General features: G+C 33.4%; 1 protein-coding gene across 1 annotated transcript; it reads right to left on the reverse strand.

Annotated features, from left to right (window-relative positions):
- Positions 1-11,764: 11,764 nt before the first annotated feature.
- Positions 11,765-16,441, reverse strand: LOC123562898 (visual pigment-like receptor peropsin). Its single transcript, XM_045355484.2, has 4 exons — positions 15,721-16,441; positions 14,664-14,769; positions 13,566-13,849; positions 11,765-12,980 (listed from the first exon to the last, which is right to left on the reverse strand). The coding sequence occupies exons 1-4, from the start codon at positions 16,378-16,380 to the stop codon at positions 12,909-12,911; spliced, it is 1,122 nt and encodes a 373-aa protein (XP_045211419.2). The 5' UTR covers positions 16,381-16,441; the 3' UTR covers positions 11,765-12,908.
- Positions 16,442-22,860: the final 6,419 nt, after the last annotated feature.

Consider the following 22,860-nt stretch of genomic DNA (forward strand, 5'->3'; position numbering starts at 1 on the left):
TGAAAAAAAAAATGTTTATTTCGAGTCAGAAACTCATAAATCAATTAAGTTTGAAAGGAGCTGACTATTGCCGTTCGCGCGCTTTCGTCAGTTAATGAAATTGATTGAAATTGTTCTTTTAATTTACATGTCATTCAATATCATAGAGAATTTGCAGCAACCAGTACTGTGAATCCTTTACAGTTAGTATTAGATAAAACTAAGACTTTCTGCATGTCAAATATCCTCCATTTACAAAACTACAGTGGTTTTGAACTGTCTAGTCGCTTCCAACTTTTACCCTTGTAGCGGTTAGGTTTATACGTGTACATGTTGTTAATCAAAACCAATTTCACAACACTGTCAAAGGACTATTCATATGTTGCGTATTAAACCGAAATATAATTTGCAATAGTATTGTTTTCATACAGATCATGTTTCAATATCTTAAGAGCATGCGATAATGCAATACCTGTTAAGTGGGTTCGTTGACCTGCATGTATAAAATAGTTGACCGGTAATGAAAAACGGTCAGCTACGTATTTAGTGCATGTTTTTTATTTTCTGTATTTTACGGTTTTTACGGAAAGTCATTTGCGCTTTCAAGTATATTTACGTCCGAAGAATGTCGAATTGAATAAACGTACGGAAAATGACGACTATGATACGAGTCCGCCACCATAAGAGAACATGATAAATCTTTTTCAGGCATGCAGCGCCAGATACTTTCAGTCTTGATAAAATGTATGTGTGATATGATATACAACCAAAACACCTGAATATGAATTTACGAATTTCAAAAACAAATGTATTGAAATTAAGTTCATTTACTGACCCAGTTTTAGACGATTTTAAAGTTATCAAATCGTTTCAGTATAAAGAAGTGGGTAGTCTTTGAATCCAGATGTGCGTTGGACATTCTCTCCAAAAATTGAAATCTAAGACATTTTATCAATTGTAAAGAGATATTTGACTGACATACTCCAAGTACCCGTATAGACGATTTAGATAGAATCCAAACAACATTATGTTATTTATCAGAAACAATGTAAAATTTCACATCTTGGTTACAGGAGAGCAGTTTGAAATGTTGGCCCCGTCCGATGTTTAATATTTTGTGTACCCCTTTTCGAAGAAAATTAAAATTATCATTTAAGATCTTAGTTATTAAAAATGAATTCTAAGAGACATCAATTTATACGTGCATTTAGCTTGAAAAAGCAGATGCGTAGATTTCACTGCATCGCACCATAAGTTTTGCGTCATTGTTTTGGAGGCAGATTTGAACAAAGTGAAACAATTCGACATTAGGTGACTTTTAGCCACTTTTCTCCTCAAGCATTATGAATGACAAACACTTTACTTTACAAGCTTTGCACCATTCAGGTCGATTTACATTAAACCGTGCATACATTGTATTTAGATACACAAAGAAGTGTTTGGCTTTTGTCGGAAATCAGGAAAACATGTCGATTCTTTTAAGATATTAAGAGAGGGTAGGTCTTTAACGCCTATTTATTCCAGATGTGACCATAAAAGTCTAGATGAATACTGTAATTTTCAAGCACACACTACTGCCATATTACAGAGTAAAGCACACGTGCTGATACTTTCAACTTATAAATTACAAATGGAAATCTTTGAGTGTACGGGATGTGCTTAAAATTTACGAAAATCTCTCGCCATCCCCAGCTGTAAGCTCCATAATGTTTTACGATCATGCATTAAACACATTTCACGTATCTTTAAAAAATGAAACTGTTGCAGACACAGAACTGTTTTTCTACCTGTTCTTTTGTAATATAAGTGATTTTATTGATCAGCTGATAAAAGAAGTAGTCGGCATTTATACTGCAGAGTAACACGCATTTTATGTGTAGTGCACATTAGAGTTCTTGTTCTAACGGCGTTGGGCAAATGTATTTGTGTCTAAATTAAGTTCTCTAGTGTCAATTATAATCTTACTTCTTACAGTACATTTCTCTTACTGAGTAAACACCTCGAAGGCAACCACGCAAAAGATTGCATTTCATTTCATTTATTGGCAAATCGGCACTACGAATGCCTTTGACCATTTGTAATAGCTGTTCCAAATATGGTCAAAATACACTGATATGAAATAAAGAATCAATTAGACATACAAATAAAGCGGAACTTATCATCCATAATAAAACAAAGTACCCTAAACTAAGAGGCGGTTAGAACTTTAAGGGTTTGTTTCCGTATTTCAATATCTTCACTTACATATTTAGCATTTTAAATCACTCTTTTCTTATTAATGTAGGGCATAGTATTAATGATTTTTTGTATAGACGACCAGTCTGTTTTTACAAAATATTTCTGTCTATTGCTTGAATACTTGTTAAAAGGCTATGCGATGCAGTTCTAAAACTGATGTATTGTTTTCTCAGTAAATTGTTTTCTAATATATTCAAATATTTTTCATAATAGAATTCTACTTTAAATTTTCTATAATATTCCAATTTTGATACATTTTAAATCGACGCTTTTCCAGTTTTGTACATACTGATCGCGTAACTGTTGTTTAAACATATCATAATAGTTACAATTAGAATCAAAATTCAACAAGACATCACTAAAGCCTTAACTGTCCAACAAAGATTTAATTTCATGAGACCATGCATTAACATATTGACTATTGCATTGTATACATAGGTTATCCAATATTTTAAGGCTCTATCTTTCCTGATAACACACACTAGACAACGACCAAGTTCTCTAAAGACAACCAAGTTCGGGGTTTGATTACGCACACCCGAGAGAAATTTACACAATCTTAAATGTATTTTAACCGTAAATTCCCAGTCTATCAGACGCATACAACAGACTAGGTGCAACCGTCGTATCAAAAAGTGATAATTTCGTTCTAACATCTAGATTAATCCTACTGAACAGAGACAGCCAAATGATATGCCCTTAAGGCTTGGTTGGAGAGAGTCTTTACAGCGTTTTTCATATTACCAGTGTCTGTAAAGTTGACACCATAATTTTTTTATTTTTCACCATTAACATTCCCTTTAAAATGCATGATTTTGTTTTCGTTTTTCAAAAATGCAGACTTTGGTATTTTTAACATTAATTTTGAGGCCCCATTTAATAGAATATTGATAAATATTTACATTCGCCCTATTCTTTTCCATTGGAAATCAGGAAAGGCGCCAAAGTTACGTCACCGCTGCTTAGTATTACAGTATTATGTAGTCAAAGAGAACGTTCCTTAGATGATGTCGCAGTTGTTCCATCTGGTGAACAGAATGCCCGGGAAGCTGATTTTAATGTTAAATGCAACAAAATGTTTGCAATTTATTATATAACATTTTTTACCAATGAAAAGTAAGTATAATGTAAATATAAGAAATGAATTAATTTTTAAGTGTTTCAAAGCTAATGTCAGAATCTGTGTTACACTCTTCTGTTTCACCATTAAGCTACCTATACACAGTGTTCAATAAGTGCAGTGCTAACATTTATTCCAGGTTGTTATCTGTGAGGTTTAATTGCTTGTTTTCATCTTAAATGTGAATATCAGTATTTAAATCACACACTTCTTATCATTTTTTTATTCCTCATAAAATCATGTAATCAGGGTGTATTTACACGAAGCAAACGTGCATTAATATAAAAATTCACTCGAATGCTGATAATGTACGTTTTATTTATGTTTTTATTTACGCACAATGTTCCGCACGACGTGTAAAGAAAGTGTTATATGGAATATGCAGTTTTCGTTTGATTACGTAACGTCCCTGTGAGAGTTCGGTATTTTCCGGCCGTGTGTCTGTTTGAGCTACAGTAAAGGGCCAAAGAATACCTGTAAGATGCTGAGGTTACGTAATCTTGCAGAACTGAAGGTCCAGTACCTTTAAAGCCACGTCAGCATTCATACATAACATGCATAATGGTTTTTTATGTCTTGATGAATTTGTTTTTATATAAACAAAATATATTCTTTTGATAAATAAAACAAATTTTAGCTTGGTTCATTTTTTGACGCCTAGTTACCAGTTAAGGTCTGACGATATGATTTTCAGTTTATGCTAGACATTTTATCTGGTTGGTGTATAAGAAATCACATCAATGAAAACAAAAGTAATAATGTCCATTTTAGAAAAAAGCTATCTGTAATGTGCACACCATTTGACTTTAGGTATGATATAAGTTATCCGTTTAACGAATAAGTATGTCTGCCTTAGTTTAGTTTTGGACGAGGTTATAAATTGCAATGTAACAGCAAAATATGTTGCCCAGTCAGTCAGCTGGTAGGTGTGGTAAACCTGGGTTTTGGCAACAAAATTAATATTTTGCTTTTTGTGAATATTTTTATGATTTTACTGTTTTACACTGTTTTGAGGACAGTGACTATCGAAGCATCTTATTACGCAACTTCAGCGTAAGTTTCAAGTTATTCGGGCTGGTATTGATAATATTTATTGCATATTTTTACAAGCCCGGAACACAGTTGCTGTAAAAACAAATGCATGCCCCTAAATGCATATTTTTATTTTACCATGATATTTCTATTTACAGTATGTTGTAAATATATGTTTTAACATTTTTGTTAAGTTTGAGGACATGACATTTTGTAGTTTTAGAGAAATCTGGAAGAATGTCCGTTTGTTTACATTTTTGCTACTCAATTTCATATGTGATTGGAGCTTGCTAATGAAAACGATTTATTAAAAATATTTAGAGATATTGTTCAGGACTGAAACTTTATTGTTATTGTTTTAGTTATATTGGTTTTTGTAAATTTTTAGATGCCTTGTTCTCTTGTAATCCTTTAAAAATGGCCCTTAGAAGTGAACACCTAATTTTGGCAGCCATATTGGATATTTTTTGGGAGAATTTGTGTGTCAGTTCTTTGACACTTAATTTAGATACTTTTAAATCATTATCTATAATTTGAAATATACTGATATCGTGAAATTTTTTCTCTAGTTTATGTTTATGTAATTTGTTTTATGTTGACATTTGTTCTATTTCTTGCATTTGATGAGATAGGTTTTGCATATTTGCAAAAACTGTCATTGACCAATCAGATTGCAGCATTTTTGGTGCTTCATAATAAATATGTGCTTATCATTTATTTCTTTGCTTTTCTAGTTTACATTTTGGACTTAAGACTTCTTGGATTGGAAATTATATGGAAATTAAAAGTCAATTTTAGGAATTTTTCATTCGTATTGGAGAATAAATTAGAATTTTGGAGTTTAATTTATTTGCTTAAAAATATACTGAACTTTATGTGCATTTTATTTGGAACAGTTATGGAGTTTATCAGTAGACAATAGTTTAGATCTTTGCAGTTGTGAATGTGTGTTTAAGAGTGGAGTTTAGATTTAATAGATTTATAAAACTGTACTAATTTTGTGTCTTCATTTAATTTTACATATGTGTTGATTTTTCTTTTTTATAATTAAAGTGGTGTAAAAACTAATTATTAAATGAACTCTGAAATAACACAGAAAGTGGTTTAAGAAGGAATCCTGGCTTTTCCTTGAAATAATCAAGCCAGTGGTGCCAGTCATCCTGAACATTTTACCCCAAAACCTGGGCAATTAGATACTTGCGAGGAACCACAATTTAGGTCCTTTAGGTTGAACATTTTACTCCAGGGACTGGGGTTTACGACATAGGGTCATGTGCCTTTTAATTGCAAAATTCCACTATACTGATGTAATGCCATTTCAGGTGTACACTAAACTCTATAATTCTGTGGTGTGGCCAGTGACTGGATATAGAGCCTCAAAATGGGATAACAAATCTTTTCAGCATTGAGCCTGTCCATAATCGCGCAATGCGATTTTTCATGCGACAGGTAAAACTACACCTAATACAGAAGAAATAGGAGATTTGGGTTGGATCCACCTTTTAGGCTTCAAATAAAAAAATGTTATATCTCAGTGGATGTTGACTAATTTGATTATTGTAAGCAGTTATCTGGTAGAGGTTGTAAATGTTGCAATACAAAGTAATAAGTATTTTGAACGAGTATAATTGTACCCGTTTTATTGACCCTTGCACTCCGTTATCGAAAACATTTGAATTGATTATTTGACAAAATCATGTATAAGGAAGTTTGAACAGTGCTGGACTGAGAACATAAATGCTGTACAGGGTAATACTGGCAGACCAAACTGAGAACTTACAAGAATTGGTACGTAACAATATGTTGCTATAATTTTACCTGTTGAGTTTAGATGCTGTGTAGCGTCAGTTCGTTTAGAAACCGGCAGACACGAATGTACTGTAGAAAGTATCTCAATATAAGGAATGACTTGTTCAGCAAAGCTAGCTTAAAAGATAGTAACTTTATCATTTTTCCCGAAAATGGAAAATTAGGTTTTATTTTGTCCGCGGCAAAATTCTGCTTTCAAATTTATAATGGACGTTGGGAAAGGCTGTACTTAGTTTTGTGATTTTAAACCTCCTATGTGAATCTGGGAAGTGTTTTAAAACTGTGAATAGCGTCTTGTATATTGGTTTTAAAACGTAAAGTTATTTTAGATGTAAAACATGCAAATGGAGTTGAGCATTTTATTTCAAGGAGCGAATGTCTTTATAAAACATATTAACTTATCTACAATAAATGGTCATTTTATCATAAACTGGCAGACCAGGCTGGCGGCGAGTGTAATTTGATAACAAGAGGGCCATGATGACCCTAATCACTCACCTGAGTTTAAATGCTTGCTTGAACAAATTTCTTTGCTAAAGCTTCAAAAACAAAAACAAAACTAGGTAAGAAGGTCATGGTAAAGATGCTTCAAGATAAGTACTGAAATCTGTTAAAAAATTATCAGATCTCTTTGCTGTAGCTTCAAAAACAAGAAAGTAGGTCAGTAGGTCAGTAGGTCAGGGCTAAGAACATTAAAGATGAGTATTGAAATCTTTATCGAAAGTTACTGACGTGGTCCAAATTTCTATGCTGTTATGATCGGTGTGCAAAACTGAACATGTCATCCAAATTTCAAGGCTGTATCTTAAAAAACAGGAAAGTAGGTCAGTAGGTCAAGGTCACAGTCAAGTGACCCCTAATTACTTGGGGTCATCAGGTAATTATAACAATCTAGGAATATGATCAGATAATTTTTGAAGTATTTTTTCCTATATAACTCATATACAAGTGACCCCCGGGGCGGGGCCTCTTTTCACCCCAGGGGCATAATTTGAACAATCTTGTTAGAGAACCACTAGGCAATGCTACATACCAAATATCAAAGGCTTAAGCCTTGAACTTTCAGACAAGAAGATTATTTTTTCCTATATAAGTCTATGTAAAACTTGGGGCCCCCAGGGCAGGGCCTCTTTTCATCCCAGGGGCATAATTTGAACAATTATGGTAGAGGACCATTTAATAGCGCAGTGCAACATACCAAATATCAAAAGCCTAGGCCTTGCAGTTTCAGGCAAGAAGTAATTTTTAAAGTCTTTTCCTATGTAAGTCTATGTAAAACTTGGGACCCCCTGGGTGGGTCTCTTTTCATCTCAGGGGCATAATTTGAATAATCTTGGTAAAGGACCACTAGGCAATGCAGCATACCAAATAGCAAAAGCCTGTGGATATCACATTTATTTTTGCAAGTTACTAAAGAAATCTGAAACATCTTTTTGGATTATCTTTCTATATGGACAGATAACTGGATACTCTGTATAGTTAAAACCTATAGTTCGGTATAGAAGAACATACGTATGCTTCCTATAAACGAATCGGCTCATAGGAATAAATGTGTCTTGTTGACGTCACTAACATCTAAAGGTTCTTTAGCTTATCGCGATGCTGATAATTATATCGTGACTAATAACAGTGTCAAAGACTTAGACACTATAATGGTGTAAGAGTATCAGAATATATAGTTTATCTATTCAAGAACCGTGTTATACACAGTCTGTTAATTAAACATAAACAAATAGTTTATATATATGTATTCTAGCATTATAACATATACAATCAATTAACCAAACCAAACCAATTCTTATAACGACAAGATTACTTTCCACGAACACAGAGAATAGATATATTGAAATCACGAATGCGTATTTGTCCTCTACCAAATGTGTTCCACTTATGTACCTAGTGAGCTAAGACGTGTGTGTAGCATGGTCTAGTTGTCTCTGTCTATAGCAAAAGGTATGCTTGTCGTATTTTTAGGAGCTTGATAATTTGTAGTTTTTAACTTCCATTAAAGTATTGTACGTTAAAAAATATCACGTAATTACCGTAATTACTTGAAGTTTAATCTACGTTAATTTTTCAATATTTTCAATGTTGAGCAACGCATTTTACAACTCAAACGTCTGTTGTTATAAAAAATATGCATTTGTAGCAATTTTAAGGAGGCAGTTTGATCTTTATCAAACATTACTCGGCTAAGATCTGAAACAATTTCTTTGCTTTTGATTGTGATTATATCGTTCATCACGCAATAAAATCTACTCGGAAATTATACTTACTGGTATGTACAGATTCAATAAGCTAATGTTTCTGATTTTACATTACTTTTATTAAAGGGCAAGTTAATGGAATTGCCTGCGCTCAAAAGTTCGTGAAAATAAATAGTTTTCTTATGTCACTCGTTAAAGACCAAAGGCGCTTTGTAACATTCTCCAAGACAATCTAATATTTTAATGAGCAAAGCCGAAAATCTTGTTGTACCTTTTTTGCAGCGTTACATCAGCCAAGTAACCCTATAGATATATTTGATAAAAAAACGGATTTTATTACTACATCCCTTTCAAAATGAACACAAGGAGAAAACCTATTTGTCCCGCGATATTTTCCATTTCTTACCTTGCTGTGAGAAAAAAAAGATTTTTGGAACTAGAAGGAGTTATTTCTTTAGTCTTATAGTAAAGTTATTTTATTAATCAGAATGAAACCTCGGCGTTTTACATCTGTTGGGAACCAACCAGCAACTTTAATTCTCATTGGGAAATGACCAAACTGGTAAAGTGTTTATATTTTTTTCTGGTATGTGGAGCGAACATGTGCGATAAGCAGTGAACATAATTGTAAGTACCTGTTTTTGTTTTTCGGCTTTACTTAGAAATCACCTTTGCTGATAAAACTTGACAATTGTCTGTTTTAAGCACAATGCCTAGATCTTGACAGTGGGTCAAGGAAGTTCTGACTCCGTTTTAGCAGTAGGGGCCAGACATGTATGGTTCCAATATACAAGGTCGTGATAATATTTTTGTTCAAACTTGAATATATGATATTTTGTGTTGCTTGTTACTGCTCGAGTTTACATAATGTTTATGTTTGTGTTTCGTTTTCCTATCAACTGCTGAAGGGAAGGACAGTCTCTAATGTTAGAACTTGTTGTCCCACCCTTTTGCCGTTCGATTACATCCGTTGATATTGTTATTGTAATAACTTCATATTAATTGAAAAATGATATAATTCCAAAACATGATTTGTCGCTGTATTGAATATTTGAGTTCAGATGCGCAGGAATATCACGAGAGAGCTGTCCGAGTAATATAATGATATGCGTCTGAATGACACCGATCTTATTAAAGAAGAAATCACTGTTCCAGATGTATTTTTCCGGCCGCGGGCTGGTATTGATTTACTTGTCCCCTAGTCAACTCGTCCCCCAGTCAGCTCGTCCCAATTTTGGTCATTTCGTGTATCCCTTGACATTTTTTTTTAGTTTTATTTTTTGTTAAAGTTTTCTAGATTATGATTAATATAATTATGATATAAACTACTAGACTGTGTTCTGTAAAATATGTTCTATATAAAAAACATGAACAGAACTTATACATATTCGGTATCTCGTTGCATACATACAATTTAAAATATAATAATTTCTTGGTCACAAGACAAACTCATAAAATCAAGGATAAATATTAAATCTCAAGTAGAGAAAAAAAAACACCAATTAAAAATACAACAAAAGACATATAGCATATTGAAGTCATATTTTGTGTTTGGAGAATAGACAAGTTTACGTTATTGTTGTATCAATACATGCACGGTTGTGCATATTATACAGGTTATACAGTACCAGATAACCCTGAAAAACCTTTCACGATTAATTTATACATAAATTAAGAACAACAATAAAGTCAATTGTAGGATGCTTAAAATGTCACCATAAGTTTGCTGTTTTATAGTGACTTGTGTACATGGTAACAGAACTTTGTATTTACACACAAATTGGCACTGAGCCCCTTTTGGCTATAAGACACTTTTTTTGTTTATGCATTATAACTAAAATACATATTAACCTATCGATCAAAATACGTGTCTGACAATGAACTGCATAATTGAAAGCGACCAATGTACCCGCCATATACAGAGGTGCCAAGCCGCCAGGAGAGGGTCGCATTTAGTCCGTCTTCATGGCAGCACAACCTGTGTGTTGCACAGTGAGCAACACATGCATGCCCCCTACCCCACGGCGGTATTCATTATTATATTTTAAATTGTATGTATGTAACGAGATATTGTATATGTATAAGCTACTGAAATAAAATTATGTTCTGTTCTGTTCATAAAAACATGACAATTTTACTTTAAAAACTACATTTTGTTTTGCTTTATAAATACCCGATCGTATATAAAAGTACAGAGTGCATGCACGTTTCGTAGCTTAAAGTGTGCATTGACTAATGCGGCCGTGTATCTTTTTAAAGATACTTTTTGTTCAATTCTAACACGATATTAAGGCTCTGTGCATTTTGACGACATCCATCAAATACTTGGCTGTTTTGTATGGGGTTTCTTTTCCGGCTCGCCGCTATATAAAGTAATGATTGTGACGTACAAACAGTGAGTTTGTTGCGTAATAATACACTGTTTCGATCTTCTTTGTATAGGCAAACAAATAGGGTCGTGTTAGAATGAGTAATAAAATACTACAGTACAGTTAAATCAAATGTTGATAGAAAGACAGATTGAAACATGAGTCGGTCTTTGAAAAAAAGGACAACTCCGGTCAAGTAGCAATCGATGTTCTGTTAAAAACTATTTTAAAAGTGTTTTTCCTAAATAAGTTTATGAACATTTGTTTACAGTACTGTTAATGAAGGAGAAACAATAATATAACTCAGTATGACAGGAATCTATTGTGTTTCAATACTGAAGCATTTGTGATATTGGCGGATAACTCGAAACCTGATTTAGAAAAAAATGTAACATCCTTGAATGCGAATAAGGTTTACACCAGAAGATTTTTTAGCAGAGCACTCATTGATACTGGTAAAAATCTCTGGGAGTCTTTGGTTATATAGTCTGTGATATTAATGAAAGACCTCTTCATAAATAACATCAGAAATAGATAAATAACATTCATTATTTCCATTTGAACATGTCTGCGCTTTATTAAATTTGTATTCACTGAATTTCTTTAGGTGTAAACCCAGTCATGTGACATCAATTTTATCAAAAAGTATTAATCAAAGATGCTACCACTGAATATTAAAGTTAATGCTCATATTCATATTTTTCCATATTATTATATTCGGATAAGAGCACTTAATCTTGATTATCAAAACAATCAATTTCTATGTACGATAACAAGAGAGCTTTTTGTCAAATTTCAAGAATGCTCATAACTTGAAATATTATTTTGAAACTTGAGGCACGGATGGAAAACAACAAACTAAAGGTCGAACTCCTTGTTATTTTTTAGAAGTATTTATTATATTAATTTGTTGATAAAAATAACAAATTCCCAAGCACAGTGACTTTTTACTTCCTTCAAGACATCAACAGTTCAGTTGTGTTTACCGGACTGACGTGACGAGTAACGTGAAGTCACACCATGATCACACCATACATATATCAGTGAGAATACATTACAATTTTCTGGCCAGACTTCTGGCAAAACTTGAAAAGAAAGGAGTATCGTTCACAATATATCCTGCTAAAACGTGCCTATATACTTTAATGATACTGACAATGGTTAAGCAAAACATGGTAAAGTTATCGAAAGTAAAGCTAAACGTGTGATACAACATGACAAAGATTTATAGTTTCACAGCTATTATCAGATGAACAATTCAGTAAGAATTATAACAATACATTATTATGGTAAAATGTTTAAAATGCATTGTTCTAAATAAGTAACAAAATTCATCAGGTTATAATAGTAACATGTTTCACTTATACATAATAGTATACACTTCGAAAAGTCGGCGAGTGTTCAATCGAAAGATGCAATCAATTAAAGAAATAGGTTATAAGAAGAGCACGTTTTAAGACAGAAGCATTAGTTGGCGCATACATAATCAATATATTATATTATAACAAAATAAAAATATGACATATTTACAGATGGACTGGAACATGAAGTAACTACAGCATCAGTAACAGTTCTCTCAAAATTACGTCACAATCACGTACGTATGTACAAAATGAAAACAAACAGTGTGCAGAGAATATATTCTAATGATGAAGGAAACCAAAGAGAAATCAGTTGTTTTATACACTGTAGGGTACATCTATGTCACTCCTAATATGGTGTATCTCTCTAAAGAATTAACCTTGAAAAGATATGTGAAGTATACGTCGTGTTATCTAATAAAGAGTAAAATTGTTCTTGACGAGTAGTCAGATCACACGGCAATATGATGACCACACTACATATACTTTAATTAATCCAATAATGATAGTTCGGCATAGCCATACGAAATGTGTTTACGAGATTATTTTCTACATGTAAATAAGACTAACAACACAATAGGCTATTAAACAACGTTGGCACAATAAGCATACAATATTTCCGTCTTAAAGAAGCGGACACTGTTGGTTCATAGGATGGCACTTGAATAATTCGATGTATAATTTTATTTTAAATCCAGTGCAATATCCTTTCTCGCAGTAATCCAAGCAATACGTGCTTCTCTAATCTCCAGGTTGTTGCACGGCCATTTCAAAGACAAAAGAACTTTTCTTTTCAGCACTCCACCATTGTCGGACCATGTTCCGCGACAGGAGCTACGGCATTTGGGTTAGCATTGTTCGTCGCCTAAGAAAATATTAAAGAGCTATGCTTTTTCTGTATCCAAATTTAACCTTAAATTAGCTTTTTAGTATAACAATAACCATAAATAATTATAAATTTTAATTAATATTATTTAATATAGCTTTATGTGAGTTTCCTCATTTGTTAATGAACTACAGACATATTTATATATTATGATTTTTGTTATTACTTCGGAAGTAATCTATTAGTATTCTTAAAACAAGGGACATCACTCAGATATTTTTTCTTTGCGATTAAATTAGTCTGCGATACAACGAGTCCTATTAAATGGAGGTAATTTGTAGATAGTCTTATAACGATGCATAGCTCATTACACCTAAGTCCGAGTTTTATATTATTTTGCTTGGTAGGGTTCTTCTTATAGTCAATGACATAATGTACTTTAAGAAATCAACAAGTGCATTGTAAAAAAACAATGAGACTGGTGGGAAACACTTTTGCAAAATTTCAATCTACCAGGTGCGCTCAGATTCTTAAATGCATTTAATAAAATAGAGTCCTAATTTCAGATAGTCGGTTAGATTTCAGATAATCCAATAGGAAACAATAAAATCATTACATAATTACCGGGTCTTCATGCTTGTCCGAGATATCGGATTCTTTCGAAGACTGTACCTTCTCCTCTTCTCGTTTTACAAGCATGTCTCTCAAGCCAGAACAGGGCAGGTTTTTGTAGAATGCTTGTCGAAACTGCTTGTTAGTTGCCACGTATATGACCGGGTTGAAGATTACCTCTGATTTGGCGGCAGCCGCTGGTATCTCCGCTAACCAGATTGGTACCGATTCAGGGTTGCCAAACGTTTGCCAGAACGAAACGAGAGCATACGGGAACCAGCATGCCCAGAAACAAACTGAAGTATGCAAAGGGAGAACATTAGGCATTTATGAAAATATTTCATCTTTAAGTTATGTTCAGTTTGTTGGGGAAATAGATTTTAGTTTTGCGTGCTGTGTTGGCAAATAAAACAAGTTTTGGTTCAGATGCGTAGTAATCTAATCACGAAGACCGAACACGTTCGAATTATACCAGGAAGAGATACTAAGGTGGAATCCTCTTTTAGGCGGAATAGCCAAAAATAGGTCATTTTGCGAAACGTCTTTTAATCGACAAGACAAAACACGGTAACATCCTTCTTTGTTTATATAAAAGAAAATCTTAAAAGTGTTTGAATATTAAATATAAGAAGATCTCTTGAAATAAAGAACCCAACATCACAAACTGTTGTCAGACTCTGGCTGATGAGTTTTATCTTTAATCACATGTTTAGCGTTGCGGGAGTAAAATAATGCCATTTCATAATTTTGGTATTACAGTAGTGACGTTAACGTTTTAAAAAATGATATATCTCATTTAGTGATTTGTCGTTTTTCAATTTGGGCAGTACCATTAACTGTTAAAAGGGTGCATACCAAAAACATACTTACTGAATGGCGAACAGTGCAGGTCATGATCAGACTGCACGGATGTGCAGGCTGATACACTGGTCCTAAAGGCCGGATCAATCATGTCCAGTGTGATAAGGGTTAATGTAAATATGTTAAAGTTGTTTTGTATGTACCACTGTTTCCGAAATTCTCAAACAATGCAAAATATTACTTATATACAAACTATAAATATGGGTATGCTTATTGAACTATATTTCAAATGCTGCTGAAATATCTTACCACACATAATGATGCAGCTCTTCAACATCTTTCTTTCTAATTTAAGGTTCTTTCTTGCTACTCGACTTTTCATATCCCAAACCATTGTTTTGTTCACGTTAGCAACCTGTGAATGCATGATTTAGTGATGATGACATTCTCACTGTTTTAGTTGTTTTCAAGTTTTTATCTTGTTTTAATGGTATTGAAAGGTAACTCCAATATCCAAACAGACATTAAACTGATATCAAATGGGAGATAAACTGATATCCAAACAAGATAAAGGCGATATAAAAATAGATATAATTCTGACATAAAATGAGATATAAAACTTCTATTTGAACACGCATGATAAAGCCTAAATAAAATTTCACAGTACTTACCTATAAACCAATAATTTAATTTTCATGTTTTTGAACTTGTGTCAGATTGTTTTATCATATTTACCAAAAACACAAGCATATGAGTGATTTCAACATTGGGGGAAGAAAAAGGTGCCAAACCTTCCCATATTTACCTCGAAAATGTTTGAACAATGAAAAAAATAAGTTCTTATCAGTGTCAGTAGACATTACCGGTACATTAATATTCTTTCAAAAATAGACTTTATTTACTGTTGTTCTGTGAACTGTAAGTTTTTGGCCAAAAGTTTGGGGTCTAAAGCATATGCTTCTCCCACGCTATACTATCCCCATCCCAGCCCCCTGACTGTACGTTCAGTAGGTCTAGTTTGGCCGATATTTTTGGGTGTCTTCTTAACATCTGCATGATGATATTTTATAAATGCACGGACAATTGATAACTTTAATATCATATAAACCTTTTGTGCTCTCCTTGGAGTTTCTCTTTTGAAAGAAGTCGGGGCCTGTTCTGTTAAAGCTTCAAGAACTTCTCAGGATGGGTTTGATTTCGGTTTTGGCCTTTCAATTTCGTAAAAGACTGCATTAATTCACACCATGAGCTTCACTTGCTAGATAAATTTGTTGCGAGCTTGTTTTTAAACCTTCAGACAGTAACTGTATTTTGGGTGACATTTTATGTTAATACATGTGTTAGAAATACCAATAAAAGTACTTACCGTCATAAAAACTTTAAAGTAGGAGTATATCGTTACCAAGAGAGGTATGAAAAAGTCAAAAATAAATATTAGCATTATATACGACTTGCTGCTGTCCTCGTAATGCAGGCCGCAAAAACTTCCCGACGCTTCAAGTCCGTACGCTGACCATCCTGCAAATGGCATCAAAGCCCAGAATAACCCACCGCCAAAACATGCCGCTACACATAGCGCCGCCACTCGTTTAGTAATCATCGAAGATTTCAGTGGCTTTGCTATCACAATGTAACGGTCAACGGCGATGGCCATCATGAGATAAACTTGTGAACAACCGATAAAATAGACAATAAATCCTTCCCATGTGCACATAAAATCGCCAGCAAACCATCCGCCATTTAGAGCCGACGTAAAAGCCAAAGGGTTGCCAAAGATAACCATGGAAAAATCTCCAATAGCTAACCCTAAGATAAAAACATTTGTCGGTGATAGTAACTGCTTCGATTTATAAAACGTGAAAAGCACTAACGAATTTTCTATAAAACCTAATATTCCAACAAACATTAAGAACAATCCAACTATCTGATGTCCCCATTTAGGATAATTGAGCCTCTGAATTTCTAAATCAGACATTCCTACGTCTGTACTAGAAGAATTAGCCAAGTAGGATATATTAGAAAACATTTTCAAAGATGAAAAAAATCGAGATACGAATAGTTTATTTTTTGTTTGTATTTTCTTTCTATCAACGAACTGAAGCAAGAATGGTAAAAAACTGTGGAGGCATTTTTATATCGGTAAACGGTCAATGCATTTGTTTTCGATTGGTTGAACAAAAACGCGGTACATTTTCTGACAAAGTACAAGTACAGATTTAATTTACAAATGGGAGGATTTCATCGTGTTATCAGGTGATGGCTTCATTAGTGAATAAGAATGTATTGATCTTTAATCAATCTCTCTCTGATCTCTATATTATGATCTAGATTGTGTATGTGCATGTTTATTTAATGATTCGTGCACTTGTAATTCAGATGCATCTGTTTCAGCCAAAAAACTAAAAGTAAGAAGAGCTGTCATAGAAGAAAGTGCGCTCGACTATTTTGGTTAGTTATGGACAGTGAAATAGGGCACTGCGGAGGAAGCTGGAGCTATCACTGAAGTGTTTAAAGACTCCAATGCGTATGACTACATGTATGTTTGACAATAGTCTAAGTCTGAGTCAAATGTATTTAGTAATAACAGAGATAGGTTTAAAGTGAATAAAACATCACAGAGTTACAGAAAAAAAAAAGCATCAAACGTATAACCCGAAATTCTAAGTTAAAAGGGGGCATAATATGTGAAAACAAATGATTCAGTAGTTATGGACCGTGTGTCATATGATTTGGAACAATCAAGTTTGAATCAAATCCATTTATAAACAACAGAAATGTGGTGAAAATGCTTAAAAAACTGAAATTCTGCGGTCATAGTGCATGAAATATTGGTGCAAGAGAGATTATGCTTGTGTATAAATGATGTTTGTGCAATGATATGGAACAAATATTATTTTTTTTTGTTGTTGAATAAAATCCCTTCTGTAATAAAAAAATAAATTGAAAATGCATCAAAAATAACCTGAAATTCTAAGTACAATAGGGTAAAATTCATGAAAACTTGGGGTCAGAGTTATGACCTTGTGTCATATGATGTGAGAAATGATGTGGAACAACTGTTTGAATCCAATCCATTTAGTAACAACAGAGTTAAAGTAAAAGTGCACCAAAACTTTAACCTGAAATTCTAAGTGAAAAGGGGAACAATTCATGAAATGTTGGTGCAAGAGTTATGTTTCTTGTGTCATATGATGTGGGTGATGTTGAAGAATATGTATTTTAATTTGAAGCAAATACATCAAGTAATAATAGAGATAAAGTAAAAGTGCATCAAAACTTTAACCAAGGTGTGAACGCGGAAGGTCGCCGACACCGGGAGGAGTAGGATACCTCTCAATACATTTAATATAGTCATGACCCTGTTTGATTCATAATGTACATCTTAAGTTGTATTTTACAATTTACGTATACTGTACAAAACGGCTTACCCACCCTTTGTCATTAAGCAAGTAACTTTAAAAGTACTGAAATAAGAGTAGAATATTGTTGGAAACATTTCAAATAAATCAAACTGTGCAATTAAAAATATTCATTTTCCATTTTAACTAATGTGTAAAAAGTCAGAAAATACAATAAAACGTCCAAGTTCACAAAACGCAAAAAAAAATGTTAAAAAGGAGGGAAATGACATTACAAACAGAATAAAGTCGTTTGTTATCTTATTGAAATAGTGCATTCGATAATTGTGTGTCATATAACCATTCCCCAGCGAAAAAATCAAAATCTACACCTTTGTACTTTTGAATGGTATCCACTCGTTTTCTAAAAACATAAATATTATGTGTATATCTTTTACTTTTAAAAATGGGATGTGATAGTAAAAGGAAATGTTATATCTTCGTGTGATTTGCTATTTTTAAAAGTGTGATATGTTATTAACAGAATGTTAATCTAAATGTATGACTCATTTCAAAATAGTGCTTAAGTAATTAATAACAGATTGGCAAAATAGCAAATGGCGTTTTACCTTTTTTGTTCTCGAACAATTTTTCAGTAAGCTAAACGACGGTGTCTACCTGCCTCGCTGAAATATCATGTTGTAGACACAGGACGTGATATCACATGCAGTCACATTATACTGACACCAGGCTAACCAGTCATAGTACTGACAAGCGAGGAAACTGCTAATTCTTTTTTTTTAACTTGGCCCAACTCTTTTGCATTTTTTACTTAGAATATGACTTTTCTCCTAACGTATTTACGATAAAATATGGCTAAACAAACTAGACTGTTGCAAATGTGGGACTTATTTCGAAACTCCAGCTTAAAGTGGAAAAAAGATAGATAACACAACATAACAGCAACTCAGATACGTTATTACTTTTATTATACACTAGTTAATATGATTATTATTATCATTTTCTTATTATACACTTAACATACAAAGTCTTTAAAAACGTGATATTGGTTATAACAACATGTTTATACAATCTTGTCCAATATTTTCATAGAAAGGTTCTAATTGAAAAATGATATATCCAAAACAGTGATTTGCCCCTGAATAAAATCATTGTTTGGAGTTCAGATGCGGAGGAGTTAGTTTTGCAACGGCGCAACCAGAGCGATATTATAATATGTATCTAAACGACAATCAAGAACAGATCATTGAGCTATTCATGAATATTATTTGAGCCGCGCCATGAGAAAACCAGTATAGTGGCTTGGCGACCAGCATGGATCCAGACCAGCCTGCGCATCCGCGCAGTCTGGTCAGGATCCATGCTGTTCGCTTTCAAAGCCTATTGCAATTAGAGAAACTGTTAGCGAACAGCATGGATCCTGACCAGACTACGCGGATGCGCAGGCTGGTCTGGATCCATGCTGGTCGCCAAGACACTATGTTGGTTTTCTCATGGCACGGCTTATTTATTAGCACTCTGCTTTTAGCCTATTGGAACTGAATAAATAAAACTTAAAAAAAACACACACACAAAAACTATGACGTAATAATTGTGACGTACAAGTGAACTGTGGCATGATAACACACAATTTTCTGTTTTCTTTGTTTAATAGTATAAAAGGGTCGTGTTAGAAGTTTTCTTAAAATATAGATCGGTACTAATCAAATAATGCCTTTATCAAAAGACCTTGAAAGGTAGATCTAGTAATAAGATTTTTTTTAATCTTCAAAATATTTTGATTTAACAGTCAAAAAGTTATTTTGGTAAGACATATTCCAGTGCGCATTTCAGCCACTATGGCCTGTTTTTGTTTAAACTGTAATATTAACTATTTCTTTGTAGGTGAATTCTTACAAATTGTTAGGATATATATTTTTATTTTATGCTAATCTGTGAAATAGTTATACTAGAATATATCAGTGCAATACAATTGATTTTTCCACTGTTTTAAAGCAGTGGACATATTAAATGTATTCTTCATTGGTTCGGAACTACATTCGAATGCAAAAAGATATGAATTATGAATAATCGGAAATTCTTTGCAAAATGAACTTCATAAGGATATAATTGTATACAAATACCAAAACAAACAAAGATGTAGATCTAAATTCTACCATAATAAGATATGAAAGAAATCTGGAAACTATATGACAATTTTTTAACATAGTTTATCGCGACGTCACGACATTAAGACGCCATAACTCAATGCACGTCACTGTGCGGATGAAATGGGTATAATGTGAACTCGTAAACATCATACTTTACATTTTCACTTGAAGCTATGCCACCCGTAAAAATATTCATTATGGTGTTCACTCGATGAAATATATTTCGATCTTACATTGAAACTATCAAATATTTTCTATTTATTAGAATGAATGCAAAAATTCCCTCGTAAAATACGGTGAGTATTTTTGAGTCGGCTAAACGCTTCAGCGTTTGACGAGTCCTTGCTATCGCCCGATTTCTCATTCTCATTAAATGGCCCCACAACACAGCGAACTGATGTAGTTCCATTAGATTGTCTCTAATTTCAAAGAGTTCATTGATCGTATGAAGTTCAGTTATGTCAATCCCATTTGCTATGACCAGTATACGATGTAATCTGTCAAATTTATTAAGTGTAATTGTGCAATACTCGAATAAAGCCACGTATTTTCTTCCGCGGTAACTCATTAAGCATAAACACGCATAACGATTCTGCGGGATTTGGTAATACATTTGCGCATATGATTATAAAGACTAATTTTAGGCCATTTTGTCACAAAATAGCAAATATTATGTTCACAAATTCAAATAAAAACTGCATATTAACTTATTAGACAAATTATCCATTTGTTACCCTGTCCGTTTCAAAAAATAGTCTTTAAAATCATTGCGCAAATAACAAATTTATTGCGCTATGCTTTTCATGAATTGCGCGGGCTTACCAAGCTTGCGTAACATCCAGCGAAAGACAACATATAGTTCCAGAAGATACTGCTAGTATTTTATTGAGTCGGGTACCTCTGCAAGCATTGGAATGTCTCTTATTAAAGAGTTTACCACATCGATGAAATTAAATTATGAGAGCTTCGTTTTAAATGATCCAAATAAGATATGTGCAGTACGTTAATTCTTCCGCGAGACTTCGCGGATGAATCCTAATTACATTCTGGACACTTGTCGGCGAACACACGTGACCTGTTAATAACAACGCTTCTACGACTTTGAAAATATGGACTTCGGTTTACTGAGAAAAAAAAATACTACGGAGATCGGCCAGATCAAAATGATGCAAAATCGCGAGTGGCGAAAATGCAAACGTGTACATACAACTTCGGATAATTTGCATACGATTCAGGTCGCAAAAAAATGAAACCGTCACCCATTCTGCGTTTCATGATGACACTTGGGTTGAATTTTGCAGTCAGTAAGCGGATAAATTATCGGGAGAAGAAGCTCTAACTGGTTTGTTTAATAACTACTAATTTTAAAAAATGATTTTATTTCTTTTTAGCTCATCTGATTTTTTTGAAAAAAAATGATGAGTTATTGTCATCACTTGAGCGGTTGTCGGCGTCGGCGTCGGCGTCGGCGTCGGCGTTGCCTGGTTAAGTTTTATGTTTAGGTCAGCTTTTCTCCTAAACTATCAAAGCTATTGCTTTGAAACTTGGAATACTTGTTCACCATCATAAGCTGACCCTGTATAGCAAGAAACATAATTCCATCTTGCTTTTTGCAAGATTTATGGCCCCTTTTTGTACTTAGAAAATATCAGATTTCTTGGTTAAGTTTTATGTTTAGGTCAACTTTTCTCCTAAACTATCAAAGCTATTGCTTTGAAACTTGGAATACTTGTTCACCATCATAAGCAGACCCTGTACATCAAGAAACATAACTCCATCTTGCTTTTTGCAAGAATTATTGCCCCTTTTGGACTTAGAAAATCAGTTTTCTTGGTTAAGTTTTATGTTTAGGTCAGCTTTTATCCTAAACTATCAAAGCTATTCCTTTAAAACTTGCAACACTTGTTCACCATCATAAGCTGACCCTGTACAGCAAGAAACATAACTCCATCCTGCTTTTTGCAAGATTTATGGCCCCTTTTGGACTTAGAAAATATCAGATTTCTTGGTTAAGTTTTATGTTTAGGTCAACTTTTTCTCTTAAACTATCAAAGCTATTGCTTTAAAACTTGCAACTCTTGTTCACCATCATAAGCTGACCCTGTACAGCAAGCAACATAACTCCATCCTGCTTTTTGCAATAATTATTGTCCTTTCTGGACTTAGAAAAATCATTTTCTTGGTTGAATATTATTTTTAAGTCAACTTTTCTCATAAACTATCAAAGCTATTACTTTAAAACTTGCAACAGTTTTTCACCATCATAAGTGGACACTGTACATCAAGAAACATAACTCTATCCTGCTTTTTGCAAGAGTGATGGCCCTTTTTAGACTTAGAAAATCATGGGTAGGACAATATTTATATTATACAAAAAAATCAGATGAGCGTCAGCACCCGCAAGGCGGTGCTCTTGATTTTTTCGAGAAATAAACAAATCGGCGAAGCATTAAATTGTATGTTCTTGTTGTTTTTGAAATCGAAAGTAGATTGTCTATGCTAGACTGCTTTGACGGAACGAAACGTTTTTTTTTATAAAAGGATTTAAATGAGAGGTAATTTTCCGTAAACTTCAATATCAGATACTGCCAATTGCTGCTAAACTGTCTTCGTATCATCACAATTTGTAAAACATACTGTTGAAACTGGAGATTTTGGCGTATTTAGAAAAGTGTAATCGTATCCGGATATAATATTTTAGGTAAATATCGAGCTGTGTAATGAAATTTTAACATTCAAGTAACAGAAATGATTCTAGAATTTATTTTTATAACACATACATAGAATCTACATCAGACTTATATTCTAGTTAGGCATGATCTGAAAGTACAAATATGAAGTGACAGTCATTCATACTTTAGATATTGTAATACTAAAAAGAATCTAGGTAATATTTAGAAGTTGAAACATAAAATTTTCAGTTAGAAATTGCACCAAAGGCTGTATCAAGGGTCTACATTTTCAAAAATTTCTTGTGGTGATACCCTAAACACTACT

Source organism: Mercenaria mercenaria, chromosome 2 (genome assembly GCF_021730395.1).
Source record: "Mercenaria mercenaria strain notata chromosome 2, MADL_Memer_1, whole genome shotgun sequence".
NCBI classification, from domain to species: Eukaryota; Metazoa; Mollusca; class Bivalvia; order Venerida; family Veneridae; genus Mercenaria; species Mercenaria mercenaria.